The sequence below is a fragment of the Sus scrofa genome, chromosome 10, assembly GCF_054392235.1.
Source record: "Sus scrofa isolate SSC_HxYL_T2T_F1_AM1 chromosome 10, Sscrofa_HxYL_maternal_Yorkshire_Landrace_v2.0, whole genome shotgun sequence".
Classification (NCBI taxonomy): domain Eukaryota; kingdom Metazoa; phylum Chordata; class Mammalia; order Artiodactyla; family Suidae; genus Sus; species Sus scrofa.
The window spans coordinates 15,832,211-15,845,670 of NC_139392.1; the positions used below are offsets into that span (position 1 = coordinate 15,832,211).

A 13,460-nucleotide genomic window follows, 5' to 3' on the forward strand; every position below is an offset into this window, starting at 1 on the left:
ATTCGGGGATCAGTTCTAATGGTAACACTAATTTTATCTTTAAAAGTGTGCACAGGAAAAAAATATGCATTTGTATCCTTGTAGGAGATAAAAGTGAAATGAAATCGATCACACACGGATACTTTCATTTTGTTTTTTCGCATGTCTACTATGGTAAATAAGCTAACTTTGAATCCTTAAAACATTTTATTCCAATAGCCTGAAACAGAACGTCAGCATCTTGCTTTCTAAACCTCCTAAGACAGCATCCGGAACTGTAGGTATGTATCACAGTCATTTCAACACCTTCCTCTCTCAGCGATATGCATGTCTATTCGTACTGTGGCATATCTCGGAATGAAATTTTCAGTTCTTAGTTTAAAATGTAAAATCCCGAACCATATCCACTACCATCTGAAACTCTTCTGTCCTACTTGAAAGCTAGCATGGTTCTGGGAAGGGGCACTACATCTGCTTACCAGAAAACCAATACCTAGGCTTATGGGTGGAAACTTACACTAACTCTATAAGAACCTGGAGGCAATATATGACTGTTCTGTTCTTTAATGCTTTTAGAAATAATGCAGTGGAAAGGTTGTGATTCCATAGGAATTCTTGAATTGAGCTGTACGATAGAAACACATGTGGAGCTACAGGAGCCTCAGCCTTGAAAATTCTGAGCAGTGTTAGGAGCAGCAACTCCACTTTTGAGGAAGAAAAGATGGGAGGCCCAGAGATAGTTATAGAAGGGAAAGGGAGCCTGGCCACAAGATTCCTGCCAGAAGACTGTTTTGGTTTTGCTTCTTTGTTTTTATCTTTTTAGGACCACACCTGCAGCATATGGAAGTTCCCACATCAGGGGTCAAATCAGAGCTGCAACTGCTGCCCTACACCACGGCCACAGCAGCACAGGATCCAAGCCGCATCCGTGATCTACACCACAGCTCACAGTAACGCCAGATCCTTAACCCACTGAGCAAGGCCAGGGATCAAACCCACAGCCTCATGGATACTACTTGGGTTTGTAACCCACTGAGCCACAACAGGAACTCCTGGTTTTGTTTTTTACTTTTACTTTTCAGTAGCACCCAAGTAATCCTTCTGGATGACCTCACTCAAGGAACATGCCCTAAATTTGATGCCCTTAGTGGATATACCTACCTGCCGCTTTTAGATATTTCATGGGTAATTTCATCATAAATACAGTATATTGGAAATCTAAATGTTTTTAAAGCAGAAAAGTTCATCCGTTTATACAAATGAAAAGAGGGTTCTGTGAGTTTTCATACTGTCATATTGGACTGTACTTGTAAAGAAGACACTATTAACCAAGTAAAAGTAAGGAATATTTGGAAACATTTCAGAGTTGGCATTCCTTCTCTCTCTGAAATGTCCTCAGAGTCAGTTCTTGAAAATGACAATATAGTAAAATGATGTAATTTTCTTATTTCTTAACACCTTAAGATATAGCAAAAGTATTCCTAAAGTGTTCTAAATTGGTTTTCTTTCTATATGTGGCATCATAGATAGGATTACCAAAAGGCCAAAAGCTACAAGTGATGAAAGCTCATTTAAAGATAATAATAAAGGGATCGTAGTCTCTGCAATAAATTTTAACATTGGTACGACAGCTGCCAAAACGAAGGAGATGATCCTTAAGAAGTTAGTAAGAAGAACTAAAGACACGCTTGGAGCACCAAAGAGCAACAGGGTAAAATACTTCGTGTACCTTCTGACTCATGTGCTTATACTACTCGATTAGGTGACTTGTTTTAATTAATACTCATAAATAGAGGTGTTCCCTTGTGGCTCAGTGGGATAAGGGTCCAGTGTTGTCCCTGCAGGGCCTTGGGTCACTGCTGTGGCACGGGTTTGATCTGTCGCCTGGAAACTTCCATATGCCTTGGGCACAGTCAAAAAAAATGTAACATACACTCCTGAACATTACTAGAAAATGCACTTTATAATGGAAACTTTGGTTTTCCAATTAATATAATTCAATTACAGTATAATGAATTCTATGGACTCAGAATTATTGAAGCCAAAGGAAACTACTGGAATCGGAATTAAACATGAACAGATAAGAAGGGTGGGAAATGAGATACATGTCTGTTGCCTTTTACTGTATATTTTAGCCTATTCTCTTTCTGTGGCCATGACTAGGGACTTGAAAAGAAAGAGAAACTTGTGATATCCGCAGCCTCAGAGAGAGATAGTAAGAGAATAGCTCTGTTATAACTTGGACAACTCCTACTTTCTTGAAATGGTATTGGGTGTTCCTTATTTTTAACCCCAGTCGGCTCAGTACATCATTACTGTCCATTTGTGAAACCAGACCCTCTGCCACAACTGAAATTTACCATCAGTGATTGCACTTAAGTACCGTAAAAGAAGCTTAGGGTCAAGAAATTTGCAGGATTGTTTAACAAGAAAATTACATGGGGTCCTGAGGAGCCCCTCAGTTTAACCCCTGTGCCCATCAATTTCAAGAGTTTTTAAGGATTTGCTTCAGAGTTCCTTAATTTTAACTAAGGATTTAGATAAACTCGGTGGATCATTGCTTAACTGGGTACATTTTAGGAATTTTGAAAAGGATAAAAATTGGTCCACCAAATTATCGAAATGAAAGATACAAGTAAGAGAAACTTTAGTCAAACCAGTTTATCTGTAATCATCCAGTTTGTGGTACAAAAGAGGGAAAACTGAGTGTCTTACCAAAAAATAAAAATATTGACAGTTACAGATTAGGTAATTGGATAATTCAAAGTAAATGGCTATATATTTTTTTTAATCTTTACTTATTTTACAGAAATAAATACTATTGAACGGGGCTGATTCACAGAGATTACAATCAGTACTCTTAAACACATGATATTTTCAAAGATAGAAAGTAACAGAGGTTTAAAAATTAAAAATGTATCTCACTTTTCTGCTGGTTTCCCAGGACAATAGCATTTGCAACAGAATTTTGAAAGTCTAATTCCGGATGACAGTTTTATTCCTAAACCAGGGAACATATTAAATACGGAAATACCTAAAACAGTGCATCGCCAATTGTAGGCACACAATAGGTAAATGTTGAATGAATAATAACCACATTCCTTTGTAATAGCCATGATTAGATTACTTTGTCTGGGAGTTCCTGTCATGGCATAGCAGAAATGAATCTGACTAGGAACCACGAGGTTGTGGGTTTGATACCTGCCCTCGCACAGCGGGTTAAGGATCTGGTGTTGCTGTGGCTGTGGTGTAGGTGGCAGCTGCGGCTCCTATTCGACCTCTAGCCTGGGAACCTCCATATGCCGTAAGTGCAGCCCTAAAAAGACAAAAAAAAAAAAAAAAGATTACTTTGTCTGGCATCAAGTACATTTCTAACTATCATTAGACGTAATTATTGGAGGTCTATAGAGAGCAAGTAGAGTCTGCTATTTTGAAAACTTACTCTTTTCTAAAATCATATCCTCAAAATATAATTTGATTTTTTTTCTTTTTAGGGCCACACCTAAAAGTTGAAAGTTTTTTATGAAATTTTCATAAACATATGAAAGTTTCCAGGCTAGGGGTCAAATTGGAGTAGCAGCTGCTGGCCTACACCACAGCCATGCCAAATCTGAGCTGAGTCTGTGACCTACACCGCAGCTCAGGGCAAGGCCAGATCCTTAACGTCCTGAGTGAGGCCAGGGATCGATCCTGCATCCTCATGGATACCACTGAGCCATGACGAGAAGTCCCAAATTTGAATTTTTAATAGAAAAATAGAGATGTAATTACATATGGTTTTGTTCTTACCACATAGCTTATTTAATATTCCTAATTCATAAATTAAAGTTTAACATGTTTTTTAAAAAACCTTTTGTCTTCCTTAAGATTGTAATATTTATTGATGATCTGAATATGCCAGAATCAGATATGTATGGAACCCAGCCACCCCTGGAATTAATCAGACAATTATTAGATATGGGAGGAATTTACGATACTGAAAAAATTGCTTGGAAGGTACAGTACATGTGAACATTTTGTCTTATTTAGCAATAAATTATATATTTATAACAATGTTTAGTGAATTAAGTGTGAAATTTAGAAAATCTATCCAGATGGACATGAAAAACCGAATTGAGACTCTAATTTAATCTGCCAGTTATATCTTTGCATTTCAGCACAAGTCCATGGGTTCATAGAAATTCTGCTTTTATTTTGATTAAATCTTAGGAAATATTGCAAGTATGTCCTCCAGGTTTAGTTTCTGAGTCAAAAAATGCTCCCTATTGTTAAGCACATTAATAGGACATCAAATGTTTCATTGCATCAGCAGGTAATGTGTATGAGAAAATCTGGTAAAAATGAGACTTAACAAAGACATCCTTAATCTTTGTGTAAGACTACTCTGCATCTTCCTTTTCAAGAATGTAAATGATTTTCAGAAGTATTGCAAAGTCAAAAGAAATCCTAGGGAAATATTTCTGTGTATTCACACAGAAATGCAATGGAATTACTTGTTACATTGAACTAAATGAGAATGGCTTTAAATATTTTAAAAAGTAAATGCTCTTTTCTCCCTACTTGGTTCTTTATCTGGAAATCATAAGCCCTATGTTCCAGAACTGACTTTATCACTGAAACTTTCTGGGCCTCAATTCCTCATCTGTAAAATTAGGTGGTTACATTATAAACAGTTTCATGTCTGACAAATTTGGTCCCGGAATCCTGCCTGACACACACGTTCTGGCCAAGTGGCATCATCTCAGACACCAGTCAGACTGTTTGAATTAACCATCAGCTCAAGGCACAGAGAAGAATCCAGATACAGCCTCCCAGGGAGAATCCAGGAGACGAGGGAAAAAAAAAAAAAGTAAGAGATTGGTCTGCAAGGAACTGCCTGAAGAAATTCCTTAGGAGACAAGTGAGCCACGTCTTCAATGGGATTTCTGTGGCCTTGGGCAGGAGCATAGGCAGCAAAAAGGCTATTAAAGGCGCTGTTATGAATAGACTCTACAATTCATTACAACTCTGTCCAGCTCACCAGTGCTGTGTTGTTGTGATGTGTCAGGTATAATGTAAACAGTCGAACTGCTTCTTACCCAGCTGATCGTGGCTTCTCTAGAGGCTTATACACCATGCTCTTCTGATGCCTCACTTAGCACCCCAATCCCTTTTGCTAGTCTCAAGAACATATCGCTTATTTTCCAATGACTGCTTTTTCCTAAAATAGAAATTTCCCAATGATATCTAAGCCTCCTAGAAGTCAGATGTCTTGGAACTACATTTAGGATGGGTGACATCTCTAAGAAGATAGGTTTCTATTGCTGTTATAATTTTGATTTTGCATTTAAATAATTGTTTTGCCTAAACATTTAAAAAAATCTGTCTTCCTTTGGGGGCTGGGAAATGGGTATGTGTTTCACTTCCCACAGCTATGTTCAGTTACTCTTGCTTTTTCTCTCTTCCCCCAGAACATCCAAGATCTCTCTCTGGTGGCTGCTTGTGTTTCGGCAGGCGGCCGGGGGCATGTTAGCCCACGTCTGCTCAAACACTTTTCCATCCTGGTAATGCCTCATCTCCCACAATGTGCCTTACGTACTATTTTCCAGGTAATACATCTAGTTCGTCTTCTACAGAAAAACAAATCGAATTCCACAGTATGAGGGAAAATGTGGGAACTTAAAACAACTAATATAAAAAGAAAATCTTCTTAAAGGGATAGATTTTGTTCCCTCCTATTTTTTTCTGGCCTATTGTTATCATTTGTCTACAAATATCAAAAAGACACAGTGATATCCTGCCGTATAGCACAAGGAACTGTCATATAGTCCCTGGTGATGGAACATGATGGAGGATAATGTGAGCAAAAGAGTCTATCTATCTGTATGCATGTGTGTGTGTCACCGGGTCACTTTGCTTGCAGTAGAAACTGACAGAACACTATAAACCAACAATAATGGCAAAAATAAAAATAAAAAAATCAAAAACACGAGTTAGTGCGCATAAGAAACACATGTGGGGCATGTTTAACACATGTTGAAACTGTAACCCCAAGGCTTTATTCTCAGCGGTTCTAAGAAGGTCGGTATTTCTGAGATAGAGCTCAGGCATCTGCATCATGAACAAGAACACCTGGACCTCGGCTCGTATTTGTTCTTTTCACTTGCATATAGAGTAAAAAATAATCAGAAAAAAATTCTGAAACACCTTATTAGAAAAATGGCTCCACTTGAAATCTAGTTGGATTAGAAAAAATAAATCTTATGCAGGGTTACTAAATTCTTCAAAATAAATTGTGTTTTTCTTCTTTATAATATAAAATTTAAAGATTATCTTTTAGAATCCATTTTTCAAAAAGGATGTAGTAATTGTGCAGGTGATCAATAATCTACACCTCAAAAAAAAAACCTGATATAAAATACATACATATGCCAGTCTTTTTTTAATATCCAGATCCCAGTTTCTAAAAACCATTCTGCATTTTATTTTTTTCTAAAGCTTTATTGAAATATAGTTGATTCACAAGATTGTGACAATTTCTGCTGCACAACAGTGATTCAGTTATACGTGTACATCCATTCTCTTTCAGATTCTTTGCCCACGTAGATGATCACAGAATATTGGGTAGAGTTCTCTGCGCTGTACAGCAGGTGCCCCTTGGCCAGTAATTCCATGTGCCTCAGTGTGCATTACATATGCCAATCCTTACTGAGATAGTAGTTCTATTACTTCATATTTCTTCTAGTAATGTCTGCTGAGGAACAAGGATATGGAAGAATTTTCAGAATACCTGGTGTACACATAGGTGGGGCATCAATTCGCTCCAGAGAATACGGAACACATGCCTCTAGATCATTCACCAAACTAGGACAAATTGAAATTTTCCTCAGTTCTCAACCTTCGGAGTGTCTTTGTACCAGTCTGCCGTCTATTTCAAATGGATCCTGATTATCTACCTTTTCAGCAAACTGGATCCTCCATCATAGTGCACACATCCCCTGTCTAGTAAGGATGAACTAGAAATAGTCTGTGCTTAAAAGTTTTGGCAAACTAAATTGTAACCTTTCTTTTTAAAGGTTCATTTGGGAATGTATTTCTCCATGAATAACTTCACACCCGAAGTGCAGAAAACTACGGATCAAATAATATCTTGTTCTCTAGCTGTGTACTATCAAGTATGTCAGAGTATGTTACCAACTCCGATGAAGTGTCACTACATGTTTAATCTTCGAGATATATTTAAGGTTTGTTTTCAACTTCTGTCTCTCCATTTCCCTACTCACTGATTCTGTTGACATTAAATTGTTAGAAGGGGAGAAAAAGAAATTCAAGTTGATTAGTTTGGTTATTAGCAGCTTATCCCATGAGCCAGTTAGAAAGAACCATTAAAATCATTCCATGCAGAGAATTCAATGGTGAAACCACTAAGACTGTTAGAATATCTGTTACCAAACCAAAGTTGGGTCCACCCGCCCACGTGCAGCAAAGCCAATGTACCCACAGCAAGATGTGGTGAAGGGAAGTGCGCCAGGCCAGTAGCCTGGGACAGCCAGTGCTCAAAAAGCCCACACTCCTGAAAGAGGGTTTCAAGCAAGAGTTTTTTAAAGGCCAGGCGAGGCGGGGGTGGAGGAGGTGGAGTCAGGGTCTGTGACAGCTCATGCCCTGTTCTCTGATTGGTTGATGCGAAGCAGCAGGGCATCGTCGCAGAGATTGACACTATCCATCCTTAGGCACCAGTAGGTCCACGGTCATCAGGGAGTTGATGTCTTCCTCTTGGTGGGGCTTTTAGCATCTGAAAAATAACTCAGGAAATGTGCATCAGATGCTACATCACTGTGCTTCAGAGAGGAGCTAAAGCAGAGGATGTGGCGCAAGGGTCTTTCCCGGAAAGGCCCCAGGTGCCTGTTGGCTAAGAATCTCTGCAGGGAAAGAAGTGACCAAGTTATAACACAGGTTTCCGTTTTGCTTTATGGCTGAGATTTTTATGACCACTCTCAGAAAATGACAGCAGGCATGCACATCCTCAACATGCTGAGCTGTCGCAACCGGGGGATGTGGCCAACCAGGCTGCTGTAGTCAGAGCGTTTTCAGAATTAAAATGTTAAGAAAAAGCAAGTTTTGATTTGATCTTTCTTTCCTTGCTATGGGACTTTAGCACAAAATAGCACATGTAATATTTGAAATTATAACATTTGTAAGTTATTTAATCCAAGTTAAGAATCTCAGAACACACCAACATTAAGAGGCACCTCTGAATCACCACCAGTCCCTCAAGGAGTCGTTAAACCACTATGCCAGTTTTCTCTCATTTATAACTTGCCCATCTCATCAAAAATCCAGATTATCGTTTGTAGAATTTGACAGCCCTCACCTTCGATAATTGCTTCTGTTTTTATGGAAACACAAACAAACCTGCAACAACTGAGGCTTTACAATCTATCTGATCAATTTTTGTAATGTTGTTTTTAAATCCCTAATAGCTTCTCCTAGGATTGCTGCAAGCTGACAGGTCTGTTATTAATTCCAAAGAGATGGCAGCTCTGTTCTTTGTTCATGAAGCCACCCGAGTGTTTCACGATCGCTTACTTGAACAAACTGAAAAGGGGCGTTTCTATCAGTTTCTCTCAAAAGAAGTTGAGAATTATTTTCAGGTAAAATTATTATATTTTAAAAATTATTTTAAATGATGTCTTGGGCAAAAGTGGTGTTTCATAAACGTCCTCAGACTTTTCTGTATCAGTAAAAAAAACTTAATTCCATTTTTCACTTGAAAATGTCTAAATAGTCATAGATTTGGTATGATGGAAATGCTAAGGTCTTGATGCCTTTGCTCATGCATTTGGCCTCTTACGAGACTTGAAACTGCTCCTCTTCCTCCAGGACGAGCAGACACGTACACTCTCTTGATACCTCACCTAGACCCCCCATCCCTCTCCAGACCCTGAAACTTTAGTTGCTTTGGTGCTTTAGTCCAGCTCGAAAAGGAAGGTGCTTCAGTAACTGAATTGCTGAAAGGCTGGGAACTCAATGGAATGGTGAGCGCAGGTCCATCCCTCTACCTCCTTGCTAACTCCTCTCAAGAGAATTAAGCAAGTCCTTTGGAATCTCTTTCCAAGGCGACTCTTCTTTTCCCTCTTCTTGGCTGGTGCCACCTTCTCTCACCCTATTCATAGCAGTCCAAGAAACAGAATAAATTCAAAGATGTGACTTTATTTGTAACAGTGAAAATTTGCAAAACAGATTTTTAAACATAGAGATACACACATACACATAAGCTCAGAATACAACATGCAAACAACATGTAAATCTGACTTTATACATACGTATGTATACACGTGTCTTTTAGATAAGTCACAAATTAAGAAATCTTTTAAGTTTTGTTTTTCCTAGACCCTCTCGTTATTACTTTCTTTTAATCTGAGTTTTCTGCTCTTTAGCCTAGACTTTTCTTGGTTTGTATATCGTTTGCAGTGGATAAGCAATGAGATCCTGCTGTATAGCACAGGGAACTACATCTAATCCCTTATGATGGAACATGATGGAGGATAATGTGAGAAAAAGAATATGTGTGTGTGTGTGTGTGTGTGTGTGTGTGTATAACGGGGGCACTTTGCTGTACAGCAGAAATTGACAGAACATTATAAATCAACTATAATAAAAAATTTTAATCAAAAAAATTGTGTTAATCCATACCACTTCTACCCTCCAATGTTTTTTTAAACATCTGGGAAAAAAATCTTTTCGTTAGATACCCAGCACCACATCACCCCACTGTCACCTCCTCGCCCAGAATCTCCCAGGGCTCCCACAGTATTCAGAGCTTCCTTTCTCTCCTTGGGGCTACTCTTTGGTGATGCTTCACACTCACCTTGTTTCTCCTTTCCTTCACTCAAAACACTAGACTCTCCAGTCCTTTCTTCTAGTCTCACTTCTCTTCCCTGACAGCCTGAGAAGCAGTCGAACACAGAGGTTACAAACCCAGACTCTGCCCAAGTTCAACACCCAGCCCTTCCATTTTTGAGCTGTGAAAGCTTGGGCAGGTGGCCCCTCTGTGTGTCAGCTTCCTCATCTCTAACGTAAAGGTAGTATTTGTACCTGCTTCATAGGACGGTGCTGAGAATTAATGGCACTAATTTGGGTAAAGTGTTTAGAACAATTTCTGACACCTGTTAAGCACTCAGTAAATGTACGATAGCATCATATTGAAAAGAACCAGATCTTATACCTGCATTGCAAGTAGAGACAGGTGGTTTGGCAGAGAGAGCCTGAATTCTAGAGTTAGACCTTGGTTTGACTTCTAAATCCGTCTCCTGTTACTCTGGGTACTTCACACTCAGTATACAAAACCGTGTAAAAAAACAGCTTCACGTCTTCATTCACTGCGCTCTCTGTGCGTCCCTGGTGTCCTGCCTTCGTGTTTCCTGCCTCAGTGATGGCGTTACTGCTAAAGCCTCTCCGCATGCCAGAAATGTGAGCATTTCAGCCCCATACTTTAACCAAAGTGCAGCTTGAGCTCTATTATTGCTTCATTTACCTACACATAGAGGTCCCTTTCCTGGGCTCACTCCTGACCATCCTTCAAGATTCAGCTCATGCTTCCTCTCTCTTAGTGGCCTTTTTTCCACCAGCACCACATTCTTTCCAGGTTAAGAATCCTTTCTTTGTATTCTCATAGGAATGTGGGCTTTTCCTATCACAGGACTTATTAGAATTGTCATTGCCTCTCTCTCCCTCTCTTTCTCTCACCTGTGAGTTCCATGAAGACAAAGTTATTGATTTTTATCCCTACCTAGATTTCCAGAATTTAACATCCTTCCTAACTCCTGGTTGGTACTTGATAAATGTATCTGGGATGAATGAATGAATGAATGAATAGAGGAATGAAGAGACTTTGCTAGAATAACCATCTAAAGAGAGCTTATTCCTGCCCCCAGGAGATCCTAAACTCCCTCCCTGTAAATTCCTATCACAGTATCAAAATTCCCTTTTTTTGATTGTTTGTTTGCTTTTTTAGGGCAGCAGGTACAGCATATGGAGGTACCCAGGCAAGGGGTAGAATCAGAGCTGCAGCTGCCAGTCTATGTCACAGCCATAGTCACACAGGATCCACACTGCATCTGCAGCCTACACCACAGCTCACGGCAATACCAGATCCTTTACCCACTAAGCAAGGCCAGGGTTCGAACCGGTGTCCCCATGGATACTAGTCAGGTTTGCAACCTGCTGAGCCACAATGGGCACTCCACAGTTTAGTTTCAAGACTTTGCTAGACCAAAGAATAGAGGTAGAGGCAGTGGAAGATGAGCAAGCCAGTACTTACGGGAGACAGGTCTTTTCCTACTAGACTCAGTCCTATGAACAGCAAGAAGAGCTACAGTAACCCCAAATTAAAGACATATTAACCAGACCTTTTTTAAGGATGTAAGGATGTAAATTACTCCTGCAAGAATTTGGGTTTGTACAATACCATTTAATCAGTTGGGTATGTTTTTTTAATTTTTTTTTTTTTTTTTTTTTTTTTTTGGTCTTTTTGCCTTTTCTAGGGCCGCTCCCACACCATATGGAGGTTCCCAGGCTAGGGGTTGAATCGGAGCTGTAGCCACTGGCCTACGCCAGAGCCATAGCAACTTGGGTTCTGAGCCTCATCTGCGACCTACACCACAGCTCACGGCAACGCCGGATCCTTAACCCACTGAGCAAGGCCAGGGATGAAACCCGAAACCTCATGGTTCCTAGTCAGATGTGTTAACCACTGCACCACGATGGGAACTCCTCGGTTGGATTTTTATAAAATGACTTTAGTAATAGTTAACGCTTACAGTGTGCCAGGCACTGTTTTAAGAGCTTTACCTATCATTACTCAATTAAATCTCATAACATCTCTCTGGTATAAGTCTTATTTTTATCCTCATTTTATAGATGAAGAAACTGGGGCAGAGTAAGATCAATAACTTGCCCGAGGTTACACAGATAGTTAAGGGGTGAAATCATTATTCAAAGCCTGGCTGTCTAACTCCAGGTACTCTCTTAGCTATCATATCATCCTGGCCCTCAACCTTCCTTTAGCCATTTGCTTATGCAAACATCTTCTGAGAGCCTGTTACAAATTTCCAGGGCCAGACACCAAATGAGCTAAGTTCTGAGACCTACATGGAATTAGTGTAGCCCTACCGCCAAGCACCTTACCACCTAAAAGGTGCATAGGTTTCTGTAAGTGCCATGGCAGACCCTTGCACACATGACAGTGGTGGCGGGAAGGAAGAAAAAATAATTTTCTCTACCTGGTTTTAGGGGAGAGGGAAATGGTCAGACTTCAAAGAAGGAGTAGCCCATGACCTTGGTGTGAAAGTCAGGCTCGAGTTTGCCAAGTGACCAGGAAAGCTAGTGTGGAAGCCTGCAGATCTGTGGTGGTAATGAACAGCTGACTCAGGGAAAATTCTCCTTTGCAGATTGTTGGTGAGATCTCATGCTATCAACATGTTATTCCCACAGCAGAGGTTCTTAATCTGGGGCCAAAGAGTCCTTAGATAGAACTGTTTTCCCATACATTTTGTGTCCTTTGTAACCCCTGCATTTCACTATACGCATTTTAAAATATTGTTTTGACAAGGAGTCCACAGGTTTCACTGTCAAAAGAGGTCCATGGGACAAAAAAGGTGAAGAACCCCTGAGTCCCAGATCTATTGTGCCAAGAGCTCCTCTGATACAAAATATATTGCATTAGTTTTGATAACACGTAGAGTTGTGCTATTAACAGATACTATTATTATCTTAAAATAGATCCTGTGGACCAAAGAAAAACTAATGAGTGACTCAATTATATTTGTGGATTTCTTGGATATAAACAAATCTAATAGAAAGAAGATGTATCAGAATACCAATGACTATCATAAACTTGCTGAGATACTTAATGAATTCCAGATGAAGCTGAATTCGGCATCTTTGGAGGTAAACACATATACTACATAAAAATCTGAGTACTATATACATATATATACATTTATATACAAATGCACCTGTATGTATATGTGTATATAAAATCAAATATTTTTATCATGTGTGTAAGGATGAGAGAGATCAGGAAAAGTACTCTCAAATTTTAGGGGAGATTTATATTGTTCGTTTTATTTTGTCTCAGTTAATGAGGTATAATTTCATTTTTTTAATGATTTTTATTTTTTCCATTATCCTTGGTTTAGAGTGTTCTGTCAATTTCTACTGTATAGCAAGGTGCCCCGGTCAGGCGTACATATGTACATTCTTTTCCTCACATTATCCTCCCTCATGTTCCATCATAAGTCACTGTGCTCTGCAGCAGGATCTCATTGCTTATCCACTCGAAATGCCATAGTTTGCCTCTATTAGCCCCAGATTCGCAGTCCATCCCACTCCCTTCCCCTCGGCAACCACAAGTCTGTTCTCCAAATTCATGAGTTTCTTTTCTGTGGAAAGGTTCATTTGTGCCGTTTATTAGATTCCAGATATAAGCAATATCTTATGGT

At 39.4% G+C, this 13,460-nt stretch overlaps 1 protein-coding gene across 1 annotated transcript in view; it reads left to right on the forward strand.

Annotated features, from left to right (window-relative positions):
• The window catches only part of DNAH14 (dynein axonemal heavy chain 14), a 343,434-nt gene that overhangs the window by 226,728 nt on the left and 103,246 nt on the right, over window positions 1-13,460 (forward strand). The window contains exons 46-52 of the mRNA XM_084979196.1: window positions 199-260; window positions 1,506-1,690; window positions 3,847-3,975; window positions 5,430-5,567; window positions 7,035-7,202; window positions 8,439-8,609; window positions 12,739-12,906. Of these exons, the coding sequence (XP_084835322.1) occupies window positions 199-260; window positions 1,506-1,690; window positions 3,847-3,975; window positions 5,430-5,567; window positions 7,035-7,202; window positions 8,439-8,609; window positions 12,739-12,906 (1,021 nt within the window). The remainder of the gene's footprint in view (window positions 1-198; window positions 261-1,505; window positions 1,691-3,846; window positions 3,976-5,429; window positions 5,568-7,034; window positions 7,203-8,438; window positions 8,610-12,738; window positions 12,907-13,460) is intronic.